We start from the raw sequence: 23,888 nt of genomic DNA on the forward strand, positions 1-23,888 counted from the left end.
AACTGGGGACCAAGGGGGCCATATGTTGTTACCGATGGCTATCGTACAATATTTCGTGAATTGCATGCAAGGAGACTTAGGCTGTATGTGCTGTTGTACTGTCCTGCAACCCTACGTTCCCTCACAGATAACGTATGTCCTCACACATTAGACCCCCGTTTTGTGTTTTGCTTTTATAAACACAAAAGGTGAGATGGGTCCAATATCTGATAGCCTCCCATTTTGTGCAGTGGACACATGAATTGTGGCTAAAAGGAACTATATATTGTACATGTGTGTATTCTACATTATTCTTTAACAAATTTATGACTGTACTCTGAATCTTACTGGCTACCATCACTGAAAGGCAGTATTTCTAAATTTTAAAAAAAATGAAAAGAAAAAAAAAAAACAATGTTTAACACACAACTTTTAGGCCTACATACACTGTAAATATAATTAGTCAGTTTCATTTACTTTCATATCATGTCATTCGTTTCATCTCAAATCATTTGATGAGGTTGGCGTAAGAACTTGCTATGAAGAATCATCTCACTTCATACCCAACCCCATAGAGAAAAGGAATAAGGATTGGACATAATTTATTTATCGCATTATGCGATGCTAACACAAAAGAACTAAAAATACTTAATGCTAGTCATTTTTCTCTGTCACTTGAGTAGGAGGTCTATCACACAGAAAACCTAGTCACTGCTACCAGCGTTATCATGACAAATGACATCATCAATGCCATCGAGAGCACTCAAATTCCTGGTCTTTTCGAAATACTTCATAATATTTTAATTCCTGATCAGAGTTCAGACAGTGGGAATCCTTTTTCTTTTTTCCAAGGTGCTTTACATCGTACCGACACAGATAGGTCTTATGGTGATGATGGGCTAGGAAAAGGCTAGGAGTAGGAAGGAAGCAGCCGTAGTCTTAACTGAGGTACAGCTCCAGCGTTTGCCTGGTTTGAAAATGGGAAAGCATGGAAAACCATCTTCAGGGCTGCTGACAGTGGATTCGAACCCACTCTCCCAAATGCAAGCTCACAGCTGTGCACCTCTAACCACACAGCCAACTCGCTCAACCAGTGAGAATCTATTCACAGGTGGTTTCTAGAGATGGTCTCTGTATTCTCGCAGTTGACATGTGCATAGCAGAAACCATACTTACTTACTAGTCGGCGCTATAGTCCTTGTAGGTTCTTGGCCTCCTTTATCACCTGCCTCCATTCATCTCCGTCCTCAGCTTTTCTTCTCCAACGTTTAACCCCTTTCTAAGGTCATCCTCAATATCATCAATCCATCTTTTCCTGCGTCTTCCTCTCCTCCTTCCATCAAGTTTTCCTATAAACACCTTTTTAACGGTGCAGGTTTCTGCCATTCTCTGAACATGACCGGCCCACCTAATTGTTCCCTGCTTAATTTTAGTAACAATATCTGGCTGGCCAAACAGTCCTTGCAGCTCTACATTTGTCCTCATTCTCCACCCATCCTGATCTCCATCATCCCTTGCCCTTTCCATCTTAGTTCCTGTAGAGCTGCTATTTTCACTCCATACTTATCCATTTCATTCCTTAATTCTTTCAACTTGCCAGGTCTCTTCAGTGTGTTAACATTCCACATTGCTAATATAATATCCTTTTTCCTTCTCTTTAGCCATTTTTCTCGCCGGTTTGTCACCAAGTTTTCCAGTCCTGCTTTATTCATTCTTAAGGTGTACGTAACAGGTTTTTTTTTTTTTACGTGGTAGGGGAGTTAACCCTACGCTCAACCCCCAACCTGGAGAACCAGGGTATCACTCTTAGTCTGGATCATCACCTTAGACCTGTCAGGCTTGGGTGGCCCTACCAGGAGTAGATGCTCCCGCCGGCATAGCTCTAAGGATCACTTGACCACACAAGCCTCCAATAATCACCCGGCAAAATATATTTTGCCTTCATCAAGGTGGTGATACCTTCAGGAGGTAGCAGAAACCATGCCTTCACAATATATTCACAGTATATTTCATGCTTATTCTCTATATTTGTCACATCAGGATTTATATAGACAGCTGTAAATGGGATAGAGACCTCAATGTTTAGGTTAGTGTCAAGATAGTGCCGGAAGTTCCACAATGAAAAAAAAAAAAAAGATAAATAACAGCAAAGCTTGCCGTACTTGCAGATATCTAAAGGTGTGGAGGTAATGTGCTTTATTATCATAATGTTTAACTTCATATATTCATTGTTTCCATGTTTTATTAACGCATAGTGTGATTTGTTACATACATTGACAAGTAAAACAATCATTATGATTGGATTGCTTTTATGACATTTTAAACCTAATTCTCCAAAAATTACCTACATTGGTTTGACATGAGATATTAAACGATCACAGTGTTAATGATCTCCTCTGCTATAGTAATAGCAACATCCGTGAATATTTCTTAACTGAAGTAAACTCGTGTCCTTATCCTAAGGTTGTGCAGCTCTTTTCAGGTATGCCTTCCTGCCATTCTTAAATCTCTGGCAGTACCAGGAATCAAACTCAGGCCTTCAAGAACGGCAGCTAATTGTGCTAACCGTTACATTGCAGAGGCGGACATTCTTAACCACAAAACACAGACATATCACATGACTGATGTGTGCTTGCAGACATGAAACTGTTCAACTATTTGAGTGATGTCATAGGAGCTGCAGTACGTCCTGTACCACTATGAACCAGAATCGTTCTGTGATGAATTACGTTGGGAGGGGTCTTATCTGCGAACATTGTTTTTTCCACTTCCTTTGTCTTGAAAAGCCAGGTGGGTCTGATACACGAGAGGGTCTAACATGAGTAAATACTGATATTCGCGGAAAAAGATGTACAAAATATTCTGGATATACATCATCATTTCCCCCTCTTCCAGCTGACACCAGGTGGGGGCAAATATGGTTCCTTTCCTTTTCATCCTGTCTCTAAACCATTTCTCATCCAACACAGTGCTCCAGTCCCGGTGCCACTGCCCTAGGCTGTTCTTCAGAGTCCATCCATCGTAATCTTGGTCTTCCTTGTCCTCTCTTCCCTGTCATCTGCCTGGGAAGTCTTTCTTCTTTCATCCGCTTGTCCAAATCACCTCATTCTGTTCTGCTCCAGCTAGTCATTTAGTTTTTGCAAATTTACTCTTTTCGTATGTCTTCATTTCTCACTTTAACCCTCTTTGTCTTATGTAACATACGCGTTAGGAATTCCATTTCACCTGCCTGTACTCTACTCTCGTATCTCTGAGCCATCGTCCAAGTTTCTGTTGAAAGTGTCATTATACTTACATTACTCCTTTAGCCTTAAATTTATTCTATTGTAATCTTCTTACTTGTGGTAAATGGCATTCCCTGGATCAATCAATCAATCAATCAATCACTACAGATCTGCATTTAGGGCAGTCACCCAGGTGGCAGATTCCATATCTGTTGTTTTCCTAGCCTTTCCTTAAATGATTTCAGAGAAAATGGAAATTTATTGAACATCTCCTTTGGCAAGTTATTCCAATTCCTAACTCCCCTTCCTATAAACAAATATTTCCCCCAATTTGTCCTCTTGAATTCTAACATTATCTTCATATTGTGATCTTTCCTACTTTTAAGGACACCATTCAAACTTATTCGTCTACTAATGTCTTTCCATGCCATCTCTCCAATGACAGCTTGGAACATACCACTTAATACCAATATAGTTGGTCCGTTATTGGACATTATAAATTTTCCAGCTAACTTATTCCTGGTTAGCACACGGGGGCGAAATGCTGGCAACCAGGAATGAGTTAGCTGGAAAATTTATAATGTCCAATAATGGACCATTTATATTGGTATTATAAATTTACTCATTCGGAACAAATATTACAGATTCCCAATGGGAATCAACATCTGTATCATGCACTAGCCATACGTCTTGGTGGGTGTGCTAAGTACCAACTGATGAGCCCAACTTAGCACACGGGGGTGAAACACAGGCAACCAAGAATGAGTTATCCGGAAAATTTATATAATGCCCAATAAAGGACCATTATATTGGTATTATAAATTTACTCATTCGGACAAATATTTCATGTTCCCTATGGGAATCAACATCTATATCATCGATCTTGGCAACATTGGAAATGATTGTGATTCCTCAGAAGTTACCGCACATCTTATCTCTTTTCAAGAATAGTGGTATTATGACCCCCTTTTCTAAATCCTCGGGAACTTCTGTCTCCATACACACTTAAGTATTCTATTAGTCTACTGGTGTCCCACTGGTGCTGCAGCCTTGATCATTTCTATGACTTCTTGTTTGAGTCATCAGTCCAGAGAATGGTTTGATGCAGCTCTCCATGCCACCCAATCCTGTGCTAACCTTTTCATTTCTACATAACTACTGCATCCTACATCTGCTCTAATCTGCTTGTCATATTCATACCTTGGTCTACCCCTACTGCTCTTACCACCTACACTTCCTTCAAAAACCAACTGAACAAGTCCTGGTTGTCTTAAGATGTGTCCTATCATTCTATCTCTTCTTCTCGTCAAATTTAGCCAAATCGATCTCCTCTCACCAATTCGATTCAGTACCTCTTAATTCGTGATTCGATCTATCCATCTCACCTTCAGCATTCTTCTGCAACACCACATTTCAAAAGCTTCTATTCTCTTTCGTTCTGAGCTAGTTATCGTCCATGTTTCACTTCCATACAATGCCACGCCCCACACGCAAGTCTTCAAAAACATCTTTCTAATTCCTATATCAATGTTTGAAGTGAGCAAATTTCTTTTCTTAAGAAAGCTCTTCCTTGCTTGTGCTAATCTGCATTTTATGTCCTCCTTACTTTTGCCATCGTTAGTTATTTTACTACCCAAGTAACAATATTCATCTACTTCCTTAAAGACTTCATTTCCTAATTTAATATTTCCTGCATCACCTGCCTTCGTTCGACTGCACTCCATTACTTTTGTTTTGGACGTATTTATTTTCATCTTGTACTCCTTACCCAAGACTTTGACCATACCATTCAGCAGCTTCTCGAGATCTTCCGCATCTCAGATAAAATAACAACATCATCGGCAAATCTCAAGGTTTTGATTTCCTCTCCTTGGATTGTGATTCCCTTCCCAAATTCCTCTTTGATTTCCGTTACTGCCTGTTCAATATAAACATTGAAATGGAGGGGGGGACAAGCTGCAGCCTTGCCTCACTCCTTTCTGGATTGCTGCTTCTTTTTCAAAGCCCTCGATTCTTATCACTGCAGACTGATTTTTATACAGATTGTAGATAATTCTTCGTTCTCGGTACCTGATCCCAATCACCTTCAGAATCTTATATAGCTTGGACCAATCAACATTATCGAATGCCTTTTTCTAGATCTACGAATGCCATGTACATGGGCTTGTCCTCCTTGATTCGATCCTCTATGACTATTTTATCTATTTCCACAGCTTTTCCCATCTTCATCTTTTTAACTGCCCATTCCACCTCTGTCAAGGTAATGTCTGATTCTTTCTCTCTTACTTTATTTCTGTAAACTCGTGTTCTCATTCCGAGGTGGCGCAGCTCTTTTCAGTCACACCCCCATTGGAGATGAGCTGCATGTACCATTGTAACCACGTACCAGCCCTCCTGCCATTCTTAAATTTCCGACAGTACCGGAAATCGAACCCGGACCCCTGAGGACAGCAGCTAATAGTGCTAACCGTTATGCTACGGAGGCAGACACTTTATTCCTACTGCCTGGATACCTTTTCTACATTTCAGGTGACTTACGTTCAGAGTTCACTGAAATATTTGTTTCATCTGTTCATTATCTCTTCAGGTTTTGTCAGTATTACTCATCCTTTATTCTTCACAACAAACTCTGTTCACTGTTTCATTCTTACGGTTTCTTACAATTCCAAATAATATTTTTCCCACAGTTCAAATCTTCCTTTACTTCCCAGGTGAATGTTTAGCTACTTTCCTTGGGTTACTACCTTTTTGCAAACTCTTTTCACTTCTCTGTATCTCACTCTGCTCTCTTCAGTGTTGTGTGTTTTCCATTCCTTCCATGTTTTATTCTTTTCTTTTACTGTATCTTTCACTCTATCATTCCACCATATTTCTCTCTTTTGTTTCCTGATGTTCTGTCACGTTTTCTCTGCACATCTTACAAATGCACTCTTAAAATTATTCCGTTCCTGTTCAACATGACTAGTATCTGTCCTTGGTATCAGTTTTTGTAATTCTTTCCGAAATCTTTTTGAATCTCCTTTTTGATCAATCTCCAGACTCTAATCCTTCTTTCTCTTTTTTCTTGTAGTTATGGGACATTGCCTACTTCCAACTTTGCTATCACTGCTCTATGGTCATTCCCGAAGGTTTCCTGAGGCACAGCAGTAACATCCATAAGATCTTTCCAATGTCCTTTTTCCACAAATGTGTAATCAAAGGTGTTGTTTTTTGTCTCCTAGTAATGTTCCTGATATTTTTCTTCTTGAACCATGTGTTCCGTATTATTAATTGGTTCCTCTGGCAAAAGTCCGTTAACATATCCCATTCTTGATTCTTTTGTACCATATCCATATGGCTCCAGAATCTCTTCTCTTCCTAGTCTCTCCCTTCCCACATGATCTCCCATTATAGTTACTTCTTTGTCTTTTATGTATTTCTCCATTCCTTCTAGGAATTATGTATATTCTTCTTCATTTCCAGTTGTGGAGCATATACTTGGAACAGATCTTGTATTCCTGTCTCAAACTGTATCCTTGCTCTGATTATTCTGTTACTCACAATCTTTGCCTCCTCTACATATTCGACGACATCCTTTCTGTTGATTATTCCTACTCCATTTATTGCATCCTGTCCTCCACTGTAAAACAGCTTGAATCCTTCCTTCAGTTTCCCTTCCCCTCTTCCTCTCCATTTTGTTTTACTAGACGAAGAATGGATGTCCTCCTCTTTCATGAATATCAGCTCTTCGGTCTTGTTTGTGAGGGTTAGGATGTTGACTGTCCCAATTCAGATATACTGTCATACTGATCACCCACTACCCACAGCTCCCCCAGTACCTGAAGAACTACTCATCGCCTGCAGGGGACGCCCTAGCATTTTCCAAGGCCTTACTGTATCTGCACTCATTTTAGGCTTCTATTTGACGGGTTTGCCACTCGCAAAGGTATTTTGGAGCTGCTGCCAACCACTCCTAACATGGAGTACAGATGCCTTCTGCAGCTGCCCCTAACCAGGGGACGGATGCTGCTTGATGGGTTCCAGTGTCATTTCTACACTGAGGGGACCATCACCCCACATAAGAGAATACTTCTGCCCAAAGCCCTAGGTCCACTTAAGGGACCTATTTCTTTCCGCTTGACACTCTGCCGTAGTGGACTGGATACCTATAACTATTAATAGTTCCTTCGGAAAAAGAAAAAAGACCTTTTATTCTCTCTCGCTGCAAACAGAGCATGACACTCCTATCTTTTCACCATCTTTTCTTTCTGAACTCCAGCATGTTACTTTATGAATTATTGTTTTTTTTTTTTTTTTTTGCTAGGGGCTTTACGTCGCACCGACACAGATAGGTCTTATGGCGACGATGGGACAGGAAAGACCTAGGAGTTGGAAGGAAGCGGCCGTGGCCTTAATTAAGGTACAGCCCCAGCATTTGCCTGGTGTGAAAATGGGAAACCACGGAAAACCATTTTCAGGGCTGCCGATAGTGGGATTCGAACCTACTATCTCCCGGATGCAAGCTCACAGCCGCGCGCCTCTACGCGCACGGCCAACTCGCCCGGTGAATTATTGTTGGTTGAGTCATCAGTCCATAGACTCGTTTGATGCACCTCTCCATGCCACCCTAGCCTGTGCTAACCTTTGAATTTCTACCTACCTACTGCATCCTACATCTGCTCTAATCTGCTTGTCATATTCATACCTCGGTCTACCCCTACTGTTCTTACCAACTACACTTCCTTCAAAAACCAACTGAACAAGTCCTGGGTGTCTTAAGATGTGTCCTATCATTCTATCTCTTCTTCTCATCAAATTTAGCCAAATCGGTCTCCTCTCGCCAACTCGATTCAGTATCTCTTCATTTGTGATTCGATCTATCGATCTCACCTTCAGCATTCTTCTGTAACACCGCATTTCAAAAGCTTCTATTCTCTTTCTTTCTTTCTTTCTTTCTTTCTTTCTTTCTGAGCTAGTTATTATCCATGCTTCACTTCCATACAATGCCACGTTCCACACGAAAGTCTTCAAAAACATCTTTCTAATTCCTATATCATTGTTTGAAGTGAGCAAATTTCTTTTCTTAAGAAAGCTCTTCCTTGCTTGTGCTAACACGCATTTTATGTCGTCCTTACTTCTGCCATCGTTAGTTATTTTACTACCCAAGTAACAATATTCATCTACTTCCTTTAAGACTTCATTTCGTAATTTAATATTTCCTGCATCACCTGCCTTCGTTCGACTGCACTCCATTACTTTTGTTTTGGACATATTTATTTTCATCTTGTACTCCTTACCCAAGACTTCATCCATACCATTCAGCAGCTTCTCGAGATCTTCTGCAGTCTCAGATAAAATAACAATATCATCGGCAAATTTCAAGGTTTTGATTTCCTCTCCTTGGATTGTGATTCCCTTTTCAAATTCCTCTTTGATATCCTTTACTGCCTGTTCTATGTAAACAATGAAAAGGAGGGGCAGCCTTGCCTCACTCCTTTCTGGATTGCTGCTTCTTTTTCAGAGCCCTCAATTCTTACCACTGCAGACTGATTTTTATACAGATTGTAGATAATTCTTCGTTCTCGGTATCTGATCCCAATCACCTTCAGAATCTTAAATAGCTTGGTCCAATCAACATTATCGAATGCCTTTTCTCGATCTACAAATGCCATGTATGTGGGCTTATCCTTCTTGATTCGATCCTCTAAGATCATTACATGTTATGAGTCATTATGATAGCCGTATTGGAGTACAGAATGTAAAAGTTTCAAACAAGTTTATTAAAAAACCACCATTCCAATACTTTACAATCTTTATGTTTACGATACAAATAATACATATATATTGAAGTATAATATATCTTTTATTAAAGCATGTAAGTATAATATATCTTTTATTAAAGCATGTATTATACTTTAACGAGGAACCCAGTTCAGGGCCCTGACTTAGCTTTAGATTAAGTATGGCTGAAGATGCTTACAAAGCCTAAGCGAAACATGTCCCATTTTAATTTATATATATTATTTGTATCTTAAACTTAAAGATTGTAAAGTATTGGAATGGTGGTTTTTTAATACGTGTGTTTGAAACTTTTACATCCTCTAAGATCAGACGTAAAGTCAGGATTGTTTCACGTGTTCTTACATTTCTTCTGAAGCCATATTGATCTCCTCCCAACTCAGCTTCAGCTTGTTTTTCTATTCTTCTGTAAATAATACGTGTTAAAATTTTGCAGGCATGAGATACTAAACTAATGGTGCGATAGTTTTCACACCTGTCAGCACCGGCTTTCTTGGGAATAGGTATAACAACATTCTGCCGAAAATCGGATGGGACTTCTCCTGTCTCATACATCTTACACACTAAATGGAATAGCCTTGCCATGCTGGTTTCTGCTACGGCAGTCAGTAATTCAGAGGGAATGTCATCAATTCCAGGTGTCTTGTTCCTATTTAGGTCGCTAACAGCTCTGTCAAACTCTGACCTCAAAATTGTGTCCCCCATTTCATCAGCATCAACACCCTCTTCTTCTTCCAGAACCAAATTATCTACATCTTCAACTTGATACAACTGTTGGATATGTTGTTGCCATCTTTCTGCTTTGTCTTCTTTCCCTAGAAGTGGCTTTCCATCTGAGCTCTTAATATTCATACACCTAGATTTCCTTTTTCCAAAGGTTTCCTTGATTTTCCTGTATGCAGCATCTACCTTTCCTATGACCATACAACCTTCGACAGCCTTGCACTTCTTCTTCAGCCAGTCTCCTTAGCTACCTTGCACTTTCTATCCACTTCATTCATTAATCGCCCGTATTCTTTTCTGCCCTCTTCATTTCTAGCATTCTTGTATTTTAGTCGTTCATCAATCAGGTCTAGTATCTCCTGAGTTATCCACTTACTTGATCTTTCCTTCCTTCCTAACATTTCTTCAGCAGCCCTGCTGACTTCATTTTTCATGACTTTCTGCTCTTCCTCTATTGTGTTTCCTTCAGCCTTTTCATTTAGTACTTTTGCAACATGTTCCTTGAAACAATCCCTCACACTCTTTTCTTTCAACTTGTCTCGATCCCATCGTTTTGCATTCTTTCCTTTCTTCAATTTCTTCAGCTTCAGATGGCATTTCATGACCAACAAGTTGTGGTCAGAGTCCATGTCTGCTCCTGGGAAAATTTTGCAATCCAACACCTGGTTTCTGAATCTCTGTCTAATCATAATGAAGTCTATTTGATACCTTCCAGTGTCTCCAGGTCTCGTCCACGTATAAAGCCGTCGTTTGTGATGTTTGAACCAAGTATTGGCAAGGACTAAATTATGATCAGTGCAGAATTCAACGAGCCGACTTCCTCTTTCATTCCTTTGTCCCAATCCGAATTCTCCTACTGTATTACCTTCTCTTTCTTGGCCTACCACTGCATTCCAGTCTCTCATCACAATTAGATTCTCGTCACCTTTTACATATTGTATTAAATCTTCTATCACTTCATATGTTCTTTCGATTTCCTCATCATCCGCTGAGCTAGTAGGCATATAGACCTGCACTATTGTGGTGGGCATTGGTTTGGTGTCTATCTTGACGACAATAATTCTTTCACTATGCTGGTCGTAGTAGCTTACCCGCTGCCCTATTTTCTTATTCATTATTAAACCAACTCCTGCATTTCCTCTGTTTGATTTTGCGTTGATAATTCGGGAGCTGCCTGACCAAAAATCCTGTTCTTCCTGCCAACGTACTTCACTTATACCAACTACATCTAAGTTTAGTCTATCCATCTCCCTTTTCAGATTCTCTAATCTACCACAATGATTCAGACTTCAAACATTCCATGCTCCGACTCGCAGAATGTCAGTATCCATCTTCCTGATGATCGCCCCCTCTCGTGTAGTCCCCACCCAGAGATCCGAATGGGGGACTAGTTTACCTCCGGAATATTTTACCCAGGAGGAAGCCATCACCAGTACATCATTCATACAGAGAGAGCTGCATGTCCTCGGGAGTTAGTTAGGCTGTAGTTTCCTGTTGCTTTCAGCCGAGTAGCTGTATCAACACAGCTAAGCCATGTTGAGTATTATTACAAGGCCATATCAGTCAATCATCTAGACTGCCGCCCTTGCAACTTCCGAAAGGCTGCTACCCCCCTAACATACGTATTTAGGTAGAACCAAGATTCATTCATAAAGATGTTGATGATGATGCTTGTTGTTTAAAAGGGCCTAACATCTAGGTCATCGGCCCCTAATGGTACAAAATTAGACGAGCAAGTCCAAAATCATCCACTGACCAGAATTCAAAGCATGATGAAGAATGAATGGATGGATATGAATTTAACGATCAGTGGATTCAACCCACAATGCCGCACATTCCCAGAAACTAGCGTTAAACAATAGTATTACTGACCAAGGGACTGCTTCTAAAGCACAATCCTGAATCGACGTCCATAAAGAAAATTGGATTACGGTCAATTTCTTCTTCATATACTACTCTAGTCTGGCCTGTTCACTCTGCTACGATAATAGAGTAGACCATACAGCCAGCGATTCTGTGCTGAGTTTTGGGCAGCGAGAAGTAACTCGAGGAGGACCAATGTCCAATGGCTTTGGGCAGATGAGCTCTTAGGTGGGGTGATGGTCCCTCAATGTAGGAAATGACACTGGAAACCCATAAAGCAGCATCTGTCCCCAGGATAGGGGCGACTGCAGAAGGCGATTGTACTCCATGTTAGAAGCAGCTTCGTCATTCGTTGGCACCAGCTCTAAAATGCATTTGGGAGTGGCAAACCCATCGTAACGTCAGCCTAAATAACGAGTCCAAATGTGGTGCAGCCTCAGAAAATACTAGAACGTCCCCTGCAGGCGACGTACAGTTCTTCAGGTACTGGGCGGGGGGCTCAGGGAGGAGCTGTGAGAAGTGGGCGACCAGTATCACAATATATCCCAATTAGGACAGTCAACATCCTAACCCTGACTGACAAGACCGAAGAGCTGACAGAGTTCACGAAAGAGAACATAGCCATCCTTGGTCTTGGTGGAACAAAATGGAGAGGAGAAGGGGAAAGTAAACCGAAGGAAGGGTTGTACCTGACCGGGGTATGAACCAAGGACTAAAAGAGGTATGAGAAAGTTTATTTCACCGGGCGAATTGGTCATGCGGTAAGGGGCGCGTGGCTGTCAGCTTGCATCCGGGAGATAGTGTGTTCGAATCCCACTGTCGGCAACCCTGAAGATGGTTTTCCGTGGTTTCCCATTTTCACACTACGCAAATGCTGGGGCTGTACATTAATTAAGGCCACGGCCACTTCCAACTCCTAGGCTTTTCCTATCCCATAGTCACCATAAAACCTATCTGTGTAGGTGCAACGTAAAGCCACTAGCAAAAAAGTTTATTTCACTCTCTGTGGAGGATATTCGCTGGGGTTTGAAGAGCAAGGTGCTAGTCTGCATCACCCAAGCTGTCCTTATAGCGGGACAGAGAGGTACAGCCAAAGAATCAGGGAATCCTCTAGGAAAAAAGAGTGGCTTAATTCAGTCATAAGCCCTGAGACTGTGAAAATGGAGTTTTATCTCTAGTGATCGAAGTCTCCAACCACATCACAAAAGAGTAGGACCAGCAGTGATTTTGTTGCTTGCATTTCAATTATTTAACTACTACAATGTGTGACATGAAGTCAAAAAGTCAGGATATTGATATTTGAATTTATAAGGACCATTTACATACTCTGCTATACTACAAGTGATGAGAATAGGTATCTGTGTTAAATAACTAACGGTTGAACTTTCTGTGAAACCATCTGGCTATCATCCAACAAGTACTTAAGACTTCACCTAGAGAAGAAAATAATGCAATGCTCATAATTCAGTAATTTACAAATGGATTCTTTACAGACAATCTCAAACTGCAACTAATAATACTGGCTACCTGACCACTGCACTATTTCATTCATAACACCCCGTAGTTAAGGGTTATCCAGATTTGTGGTTGGAGAATCATCCAGGATTATGCCATTTTTTCATCGATGTCATATAAGGACACCCATCTCTTCTATCTCACGCAAGACAGACGGGTAACAGGTCTCGTGAAACTTTTTCCTTTGTGAAATTAATTTATAAGGATATTGTGAGGAAGAAACATCATTTGATTGATGTACAATCATTTATCAGTACAGGTAAAGTAGCCAGCCATGTGCACGGAGAGATTATTTGATCAACTTTATACATGAACTCAGAATATCATCATGATGATGATCATCATCATCATCACTTGAGATGAAGGGAGTGACGTAAGTCTGAGCTGAGATCGTTACAGCAAGAATATATACAGGGAATGATACTCACACACGTAATTAAATGAACTAGACACGAGTGATTTTTATAATAATAATAATGCTATTTGCTTTACGTCCCACTAACTACTTTAAGGTCTTCGGAGACGCCGAGGTGCCGGAATTTAGTCCCGCAGGAGTTCTTTTACGTGCCAGTAAATCTACCGACACGGGGCTGTCATATTTGAGCACCTTCAAATACCACCGGACTGAGCCAGGATCGAACCTGCCAAGTTGGGGTTAGAAGGCCAGCGCCTTAACCGTCTGAGCCACTCAGCCCGGCCGAGTGATTTTTAATAACCTGATCTCGGGACATAGAATCAGGAGATATCTGTGTCGTCAAGATGATGATGATGATGATGATGATGATGATGATACTGATGATACTGATGATGCTTGTTGTTTAAACGGTCCTAACATCTAGGTCATCGGCCCCTAATGCTACAAAATGAGACGAAATGTAATGACAATTTTAGAAGTCCAAAATCATCCATTGACCAGAATTCAAAACATGATGATGAAGAATGAATGAATATGAATATAAACCAATAAGTGGATCCGACCTGCAATTCTCCACCTTCCCAGAAACGATCTTAAAAAAATAGTATTACTGACCAAGGGACTGCTTCTAAAGCACATTCCTGAATCTAGTGTATAATGCTTGTGATATAGATGTTGATTCCCATAGGGAAGCAGGCAGAAAAGTAGAACCATGGTATTTGTCAAGTTGCGATACTAATCAAAAGTAATGTAGACTCACGGTGTTCCACACATTATGGTACTACTCACAAGTATTGTACATCACAGAGGTAACGCAGCCCTATGGTGTTTCTCACATAATGGCACCACTCATAGGTAACGCAAACCAGTTGCGTTCCTCACATAGGTGTACTAATCTCAGACGCCGGAATTCCTGTGGTGTTCCTCACATAGTGGGTACTAATCACAGGCAACGCAGACCCACGGTGTCACTCATATAGTGGTACTAATCACAGGCAATGCCCAGACCCATGGTGCTCCTCACATAATGGAACTGTTGGTGGTGTTATGCATATAGTGGTACTAATCACAGGTACTGTAAACCCACAGTGAACCGCTCTCTGCAGCTACTAATCACAAACCTGCTGTGTACCTAACATAGTGGTACTACACGCACGTAAAGGTGACCCATGGTGTTCCCCGTGTGATGGTACTAATCACAAGTTGTTTCATGGTTCTAATACAATTATCCCTTGGTCGCACCTTTTAGTCGCCTCTTACAACAGGCAGGGGATACTGTGGGTGTATTCTTCGTCTACGTCCGCCACCCACAGGGGGGAGAGAGAGAGAGAGAGAAGGGGGGATCCATCATTTGGAAAAATGAAGTAATGGACGAAGAAAGGTGTAGCGATTACTTGGACTCGGAAGACGGCGAGGAATTGTATATATTTTATGGGTTAATTTGGCATTTATGCATTGGTTTGTCTCTCCTCGGTATGTGAATTTTGGAATTGTTTGAGTTTCGTATGGCTTCAAGATTGTTTCTTTATCATGGGAAAATAAAGTAAGATGTAATATTTTGGAAACATACTGTAGTGTACACGTGCCAGATCGGCATGGATATTTCCGGATATTGCATCAATTTCGTAACTTCGCGATGCTTCTCAATGTTCTTGGTCAGCATTAATTTCTGGGCCCTAATTGGAGAAAATAAACTTAAATGTGATTGGTAGGTGAAGGAAAAAGATTGGACGCTCATTGGCTGTTGTAAGGTTTCCTAATTTCCGGAGAGAAGCGTTTCACTAGAGCCTTGCTCTTCCTAGGCGTCTTTTCTGTTTGACCAGTGAAGGGAAAGGTTGCCTTCAAGGTAACGGGTCTTCTTGGCCCCTCCAACAGGTAAGCACTTAGTTGTTTTTCATTTTTCAGGTTATCTTCAAATGTAGTATCCCGTTTAATTTCTTTTGCCGGAGCTTACCCGTGTTTTCCTTCAGCTTCCACATTTTATTAGAATGACTTAACCTTTTCGGTAAGTCGCGTCACATTTGTAAAGAGACCGTTCCCTTTGTTGATTTTGTAAATTAGATATTCAACGCCTTTCGATGTAATCATAATATGTAAATTTCACCCTGGGGCTGTCTCATTAATTCCGCTTCATCTTGGAGTATTCACCTTTAGGACGGGCACCCTTTCTCAGAAGTGTTTTTGAGGGGGCTACCTACTGAAGGTGCTCTGCACCAAGATTATATTTTAAACGTTGTTCTCTTTCTTACATGTACATCTTCATAATAGTGTAACGTTACCTTCCTTTTCTTTCTTTCTGACAGTTTCATGTGTTTTAAAAGTGTCGGCATAAACAGCGGAACGTTGTGTGCGATGTTCCGGTACAAGATTAGATAACTAAATGCTACCCTCGGGGTAAATTGTAATTACTGCTGGATTTCTGTTTTCAAATTTTAATGGTATATTTGTCATTTATTTACGTTTTAATTTTCATCCAAATTTGTTAAGTAAAGTTTAGGATTACATTTGACTTCGCTTCTTCAGCATTGCCAATACCTTCCACCGTCTGGACATGGTTCCCAGCCGCTTCCCTGTTATCCTTTCTTAGCCGTCATGGTGGTTATCCTGTTATTATTTTCTGTGCTTAAAGTGCTTATAGTTTAAATTTCGTACATATTGTCATGTCTCGTATTAGTGCCCAACTATGTGAATGCACAACGGTAGTAAACATTAATATTATTTTTATTATTCCTATTACTCGTAACCTTCCTTATTTGGAGGTTACAAAAGGCAAGGGCCACGAAGGGTGTAAAAATGAAAGACTCCCTAGGCCTCAAATGCTCTAATACCATCAGGCTCAGAAAAGAATAAGAGTTGACAAAGAGAGGTCAGACAGGATAGATGAAAGTGAGGAGCCTTGCACAAGTACGTGGAAGCAATTCCAGGACTCAGCTAATGGACCCATGGTTGCTGACCCATGCTCCCAAGCTGAGAGCCCCTGGGGCCCCTTCTAGTCGCCTGTTACGACAGGCAGGGGATAACGTGGATGTATTCTGCAACTGCATCCCCCACCCACAGGGGAGTGTCGTAAGGTGCGTAAGAAGGAGACATGTGAATAAGAGATAAACATGTGTGTTCTTTGTCTGAAATACGATTGTAAGGACTAAAGGACCATGGATCTACGTGCCCGGAACGAGAACCAGCACCCAACCATCATGGCAGTCTACCTAGAGGAGATGAACTAAGGCCTACCAACATGGATCTCCTGCCATGGACGGAGGCATTCAAGGGCTGAGGCAGAGTACAAGTACATTTTAGAGCATGGCATGTAGTGTGAAGGCCTTTCCTTTTAAAATTCATTAATATGTAAATAATAAATGACTAAGATCAATAACTTGTAAATATTAAATGCTAGGTTTTAGACTAAATATGCCTGTAATATAGGGCATGAGTACAGTAGCAGCAATTCTGAGAGATTTAAATTTGTGTAAATACTCGTAGACATTTTAATGGGAGTTTATTCTTTTCCACCATGTATGTTTTTAGTTAGTTTTTTAATTCAAAATTGTGAGTGTTTGTAGTTTTGGGGGGTTATTTAACAGTTGTATTGATGTAACCATCAGGGAATGTTTACGCCAAATGGACGGCCAGTTCAATAAGTAGTTTGTGTCATTTGATTAGTACACATTATAGCATGTATCCATTTTTTTTTATTTTTTTTTTGTGTGGATATGGGAGTAGAACTGGCATTCAAAGTCTTCATGTCACATGCATGCAGGAATAGTAATTTTGTGCTGGATGCATCGGGCTTCGAACTATGACCTCCCATTAACAGCTAGGTGTCCGTCCTGCGAACAGAGTTTGTGTTACCCCCATTTTGTTTCCTTTTAAATAATCAGCAGTACAGAAAGAAAAAGGTTGTTAGTGGAAGAGCGATTTTATTCTATGATGTTGCAAGTTTGTGAAGCCAGGACTTCTGGTGTGGGGTGTGAAAGCCGTGCAACGTGTCAGGAGATGGACTGCTTTTATGTTGTGCTTATTCATTGTACGGAAGAGGGGACTTCTTGAGGTTAATTCTGAAGAATAAGCTGGACCTTGTTTTATCATAACAAAATAGATGTGGTGTGTGGTCTTATTAAAAGTGTGAAAGAAGAAAAAGGAGAAAGTAAATACAATGAAGAAAGGTAGGTCGGTCGGTCGGCTGGTTGGTTGATAACTCATCCCCTACTTCCTCTCCTGCAGCTGACTCTCATTAAGTGACGTGCCCTGTCTTACTGGCTGTTGCTGCTTGCCATGTGTTTTATCTGTGCATTGTGAGTGAACAGGGGAGGTGGAGGAGGGGGGGAACTGCAGCAATTGGGGAAGGGGGCTTGTTAGCGGCCAAGGCGATTGGAGGCAGGGATTTATTTACTGCTTGAAATATGTCTTTTTATCCCCAGTATTTCAAGGAAGTGTGGAATTTGAACATAAAGAGGATTTTTGTTGTCTATTATAGCGTTCAAATTATGATTACTGTTGAAGAATTGATCCAGAAATATTTAGAAGTCTCCTAAAGCATTCATTAGACCGCCTTTACTAACTCTCTTTAAGATGGTTAAGTCTTGGTCAATAGACGTATAAGCATGTCCTGTCTCTTCCATATGGACACTCATAGCTGACATGCTCCATGTATCTAGTTTAAAAAATTCTACACGTTTGCTCAATTTAAGAGGTTTTGTGAGTGTCTAAATCTCTGAGCCAGAATAACAGTCTTTATTGGAATTAACACTATTGTGATTTAAAAACATGCCTTGGTGTTATGGGCCGAGAAAGATGTCTGAAAATCTTGTTCTTTAAATAAATTTGATAACGTACAGATTACTGTAAGTAAAGGTTGTGAACTTAGAAAAATGCTTATTTCTTATCTTTCTTATTATTTTATTAACCAAACCGATATTAAATCCATTAAATCTGGCCATATCCCATATAAATTGTAGTTCCCTGTTCAATTCTCTAAGGGAAAGGAATAATTTAAAAGCACGGTGAATTAAAATTTACAGTAGAAGATGAAACCGACAACTCTCTCAGTTTTTTAGATGTCACCATTTTACATGAGAGAGACGGATTCATTTACCAAATCTACAGAAAGCTAACCTTATCACCTATCACAATGAAAAATAACTCCCTACATCCCAATGCTCAAAAACAAGCAGCCTATTATAGTTTAATCTAATGAGTTCCAATCCAACGAGTTGAGATATTGGAGAATATTGGCCATATTATTTAAATGTTGGTCTATAACAGAGATGCTCAGCTAGGCGCCTGTTGAGACTTGCCCAGTGCGGCCAGGCTGGCGTGACAAATGCGGGCAGCTTACAACAGGCATACGTCACAGTGAAACGAGAGAGCGGACACACTTTGCAGGGAAGCGAGGAAGCATTGATGTTCAGTTGTGATGATGAAGCTCTCCTCCACTACTCAGCGAAATGCTGATTGGGGTGCAGTACTTAAAATGAAGCGCTATAATCGAAAAATAAACCTGACCTTTTCAAGATAATCAGAATTGATTTTTACTGCGCTCGATATAAAGAGTCAGTTTTATTTTCTTACATTTATTGATTCAAAGAAACTGACACGTTATAATTTTTCTGTTACAATTTACATAGGTACAGGGTTTCAGCATACAAGCTACGATTTACAATTCCTTGGATGGACATGACAGTATTTCCATTTTTTTTAAAAGTAAAATTCCTGTTATTCATTAAGCAAAAAGTAATAATCACATCATTCGACCAGTTTACTGCTTGATTTTGCGCAGCGTTGTAGTGTTGTGCGACTTCCTCCGTTCACTGAATTTCGGAAAATAGTATTAAAAATTTAACAGGCGTCCGATGATAACAGCTAGCCTGCAAATGGTGAGGGGGAGTTTCATCATGAGTGAGGATAAAGATAGTTACTATCCAAGATTAAAGTACAACAACAATGAAAATATATCTACCAGTATCTACAGGATTGCCTTCAAATAAATAACGTAACTGATGTTATTCCCGGTAAGCATGATTGGATTGTTGACGAGTTTATCAGATAATAATAATAATAATAATAATAATAATAATAATATGGCGTGTGGCCGCCTGAGGGGCCTGGTGCAGGTCTTCTGAATTGACAACAGTAGGCGACCAGCACGCTAACAATTTAGCCATGCAGCCAGACAGTTTATCAGATAATTTAAAACCAAACAACCACAAACCACAGCTTATCCACCTTAACTTTGTATTGTATTAGAAATGTTTCTAAAGCACCTCTTAAAATTTAATAGTGAAAATCAATACGTACATTATGAAAATATTTGAGGTTGTTGGCCTAACACTTTATTGTATCCGGTCAAAATACATAAACTGCAATGAACATAAATAACTTATTTCTGACAGCGTAAACTAAAAATGATGTGGATTTCTGCCCTCTTTCATTATTCTCTGACTCCATTTCAAACTCAGGTATTGCCGCAGTGATCGAAAGTGACTGGGAGGACTTCCCCCAACCTTCACAGCCTGTGAATAGCATACGCTCATCGCCTGCCTGCCCGCCCCACCGCTTACAGTGCTGGGCGCCCGCGGGACGGAATGCCTGGCACGAGCACCTCTGGTCTATAATAATGAATGTGTCATCCACATACCGAATCCACAGTTATGTCTAAAGCTTTTGATAGGGTGGATCATGGGAGACTACTGGCAAAAATGAGTGCAATTGGACTAGACAAAAGAGTGACTGAATGGGTTGCTATATTTCTAGAAAATAGATCTCAGAGAGTTAGAGTAGGTGAAGTTTTGTCTGACCCTGTAATAGTTGAGAGGGGAGTTCCTCAGGGCAGTGTTATCGGACCTTTATGTTTTCTTATATATATAAATGATACGAGTAAAGGAGTGGAATCGGATTTAAGGCTTTTTGCGGATGATGTTATTCTCTATAGAGTGATAAATAAGTTACAAGATTGTGAGCAACTGCAACGTGACCTCGAAAATATTGTGAGATGGACAGCAGGCAATGGTATGTTGATAAACGGGGCTAAAAGTCAGGTTGTGAGTTTCACAAATAGGAAAAGTCCTCTCAGTTTTAATTATTGCGTTGATGAGGTGAAAGTTCCTTTCGGGGATCATTGTAAGTATCTAGGTGTTAATATAAGGAAAGATCTTCACTGGGGTAATCACATAAATGGGATTGTAAATAAAGGGTACCGATCTCTGCACATGGTTATGAGGGTGTTTAGGGGTTGTAGTAAGGATGTAAAGGAGAGTGCATATAAGTCTCTGGTAAGACCCCAACTAGAGTATGGTTCCAGTGTATGGGACCCTCACCAGGATTACCTGATTCAAGAACTGGAAAAAATCAAAAGAAAAGCAGCTCGATTTGTTCTGGGTGATTTCCGACAAAAGAGTAGCGTTACAAAAATGTTGCAATGTTTGGGTTGGGAAGAATTGAGAGAAAGAAGACGAGCTGCTCGACTAAGTGGTATGTTCCGAGCTGTCAGCGGAGAGATGGCGTGGAATGACATTAGTAGACGAATAGGTTTGAATGGCGTCTATAAAAGTAGGCAAGATCACAGTATGAAGATAAAGTTGGAATTCAAGAGGACAAACTGGGGCAAATATTCATTTATAGGAAGGGGAGTTAGGGATTGGAATAACTTACCAAGGGAGATGTTCAATAAATTTCCAATTTCTTTGAAATCATTTCGGAAAAGGCTAGGAAAGCAACAGATAGGGAATCTGCCACCTGGGCGACTGCCCTAAATGCAGATCAGTATTGATGATTGATTGATTGACTAAGCCCTGTATCTTCTTTATGACAGATATCACCTAAAATATCTGAAGCCAGAGCTCGCAACGGCAGACCATTCTGATGCTAGATTTTCTGGTTGAAAGTGAAACAATTATTATTAAGTACGAACTCTAGAATTTTTATGAATTAGTCTATTTCTAGTCTGCTATGACGACCTTTTTATCCATAGTAACTGTAGCGCCACCCTTATCGGCCTTTGTGATGATTTTGTTCTGCTTTATTTTTTTTCTGAAATTCTTTGTTTTGTCTGTGAGTGCTTTGAGAAAAGGCAGTAATGATACACAATAAAGCAGGGCACGTCACTTCACGAGAGTCAGCTGCAAGAGAAGTAGTAAGGGGGCAAGTTCAAACACACCTATATCCCCAATTTTCCAAATCTTTAAGTTTTCTTCATTTTAGTTACTTTCTTGTTGTTCTTCTTTCAGACTTTTAATAAGACCACACACCACATCATCTATTTTGTTACGAGAAAACGAGTTCCAAGTTATTCTTCAGAATTAACCTTGAGAAGCCCCCGCTCTTCCGTACACTAAATAAGCACAACAATAAAGCAGCTAACTTCAATAAATTTCAATTATCATAAGTTGTTACAGAAGACCTGTGATAAACTACTAACTACATAAAAAAATCATCTATGCACATATATTTTTATAGTTAAGAATTTAAAAAAATTATGTTGCTGTGTGAACTGTTTTTATAATCTGCATCATATTTTAATGTGTGTTTTACAGATAAAGGCAATCCACATTGTTTCATATTAACTTGTATAAGGTATAGAACATATGTTTTACAGCCTAAGAATTTTATTAATAATTTTAATCTTAAAAACATTTAAGGCGGCTGAGGATGCCTTAAATTTAAGGCGAAGCATGTCTCGCAATTGGATAGTTTAATAAATGTATATGTAATCAAATAAGGCTATATGAAGTATTGAATAGGTGGACCCTCAAGGGATATTCCTTCTTTCAATTGCAGTACAACAACCAAGGGCGGCAAAAGGACTGACATGAGACCACTAGCGTCACAGAACTAAGTGCACCTCAGTATGGATTAAGGATCTAATTGAATGCACAAATTTTTAAAATGTAAGCAATATTTCGCCCTCAAAGGAGCCATATCTACAACCTGCCAGTGTTATTTTACAGTCCATAAGAAATACACTATTTTTACAGAAGAAAATATTCATACTTACCCAGTGCGCAGCTCGTTTTGTGTAGTAATTTGGATAGATGCGATTGACATAGTGGAAGGGCATTTCAATCATTGCCATCAGCCTTGCCAAGAATTTTCGTACTATGGGGTAAGGGCCCAGTATTTGGCTTACAACAGGTTGCATGGCATCTCTGGCAGCAACTAGAGGTACAAAGAAGCCTCCTTCACCATCTGATTTTAAGTTGTCTGGAAGACCAGGGAGACCATCAATAAATATGTCATTGGTCCCTTGTTTCGGTCCCTTCAAATAGTACCTATATGAAACAAAGGAGAATGGAAAACATTTTATTATACCACTACAGACCAGCAGGATTACAATTATCAATTTTATAAATATTAATGATTGACACAAGTTACAATACGGTTCAAGTATTATGAGTATAATGTTGCTGCGTAAACAATACCACATCTGACAATGTATTTCCTATCCATTATTTTCAGTAAGACTTGTTATGCCTCCCGGCACATATGGATATGCAATCCATCAGAACAATTTTTGTTGTGTTCATTTTCCTATAATTATGTGTAACGGAAAATGAACCTAGGAGTGCATAAATACATCATGCAAACACACATTCCTACATTACGTTCCGCTAAGGTTCATTTTCTTTTACACACCCACGTAGGAAAATGAACACAACGAAAAATTTTCTTATGGACTGCATAGCCATATGTGACTGGGAGGCATGACCAGTCTTAAGGAAAATAATGGATAGGAAGGGCATTGTCAGATGTGCAGTATTGTTCTCACTGTGATATTTTTACTTTGAAGCCCAGAAACAAGTCAGATATTACTTTATCTCTCCAAATCCAAGATGACCCTGAAAATGCAAGACGAACCCCACTTTTTCCTCCAAAAAAAAAATTCAATCAGGCTTAAAAAAAGTGCTTTGTGAAATCATAATTTTATTTATAACAAATTTCAAAAATAATCTGAGAAATAAAATAAACTCACAAGTATCATGTAAATCCTACTTTCTTCCCTAATACTTCACTAGAGATATGTGAAACTGCCTTTGAAAGTTCAGGGAATTCCTTTCACGAGCCTGCATTCGTATCGCATCTCGTGTTATGGCCATGCCACCCTTGCGTTTTTCGTGCACATACCTCACAATTTCATATCAGAGTTCTTTAAAGCATCCTTGTTGAGGGCCACTGAATGCCTTTCTTGTACAGTACGTGTTTCTAGACAACCTTCATGATAGCACAAAACGTTGGCTTTAGTTATGCTGTATTTTCTTGTGACTGCACAATCATTCTTTATTTTCGCTTTTTTAATAACCATTACTTTAAAAGTGGCATCATAATATCAGAGAGAACCTGTTAAAAATATGCCAGCAATACTTGTTCCACGTGTCTCTACAATATGATGATCCATATCT

At 39.9% G+C, this 23,888-nt stretch overlaps 1 protein-coding gene across 2 annotated transcripts in view; it reads right to left on the bottom strand.

The window, feature by feature from the left end:
- The window catches only part of LOC136863906 (adipocyte plasma membrane-associated protein Hemomucin), a 163,299-nt gene that overhangs the window by 8,760 nt on the left and 130,651 nt on the right, over positions 1-23,888 (bottom strand). For both annotated transcript variants that reach the window (XM_067140319.2, XM_067140318.2), the window contains exon 7: positions 22,487-22,760. In XM_067140319.2, coding sequence (XP_066996420.2) covers positions 22,487-22,760 — 274 coding nt within the window. The remainder of the gene's footprint in view (positions 1-22,486; positions 22,761-23,888) is intronic.

The sequence above is a fragment of the Anabrus simplex genome, chromosome 2 (assembly GCF_040414725.1).
Source record: "Anabrus simplex isolate iqAnaSimp1 chromosome 2, ASM4041472v1, whole genome shotgun sequence".
Classification (NCBI taxonomy): domain Eukaryota; kingdom Metazoa; phylum Arthropoda; class Insecta; order Orthoptera; family Tettigoniidae; genus Anabrus; species Anabrus simplex.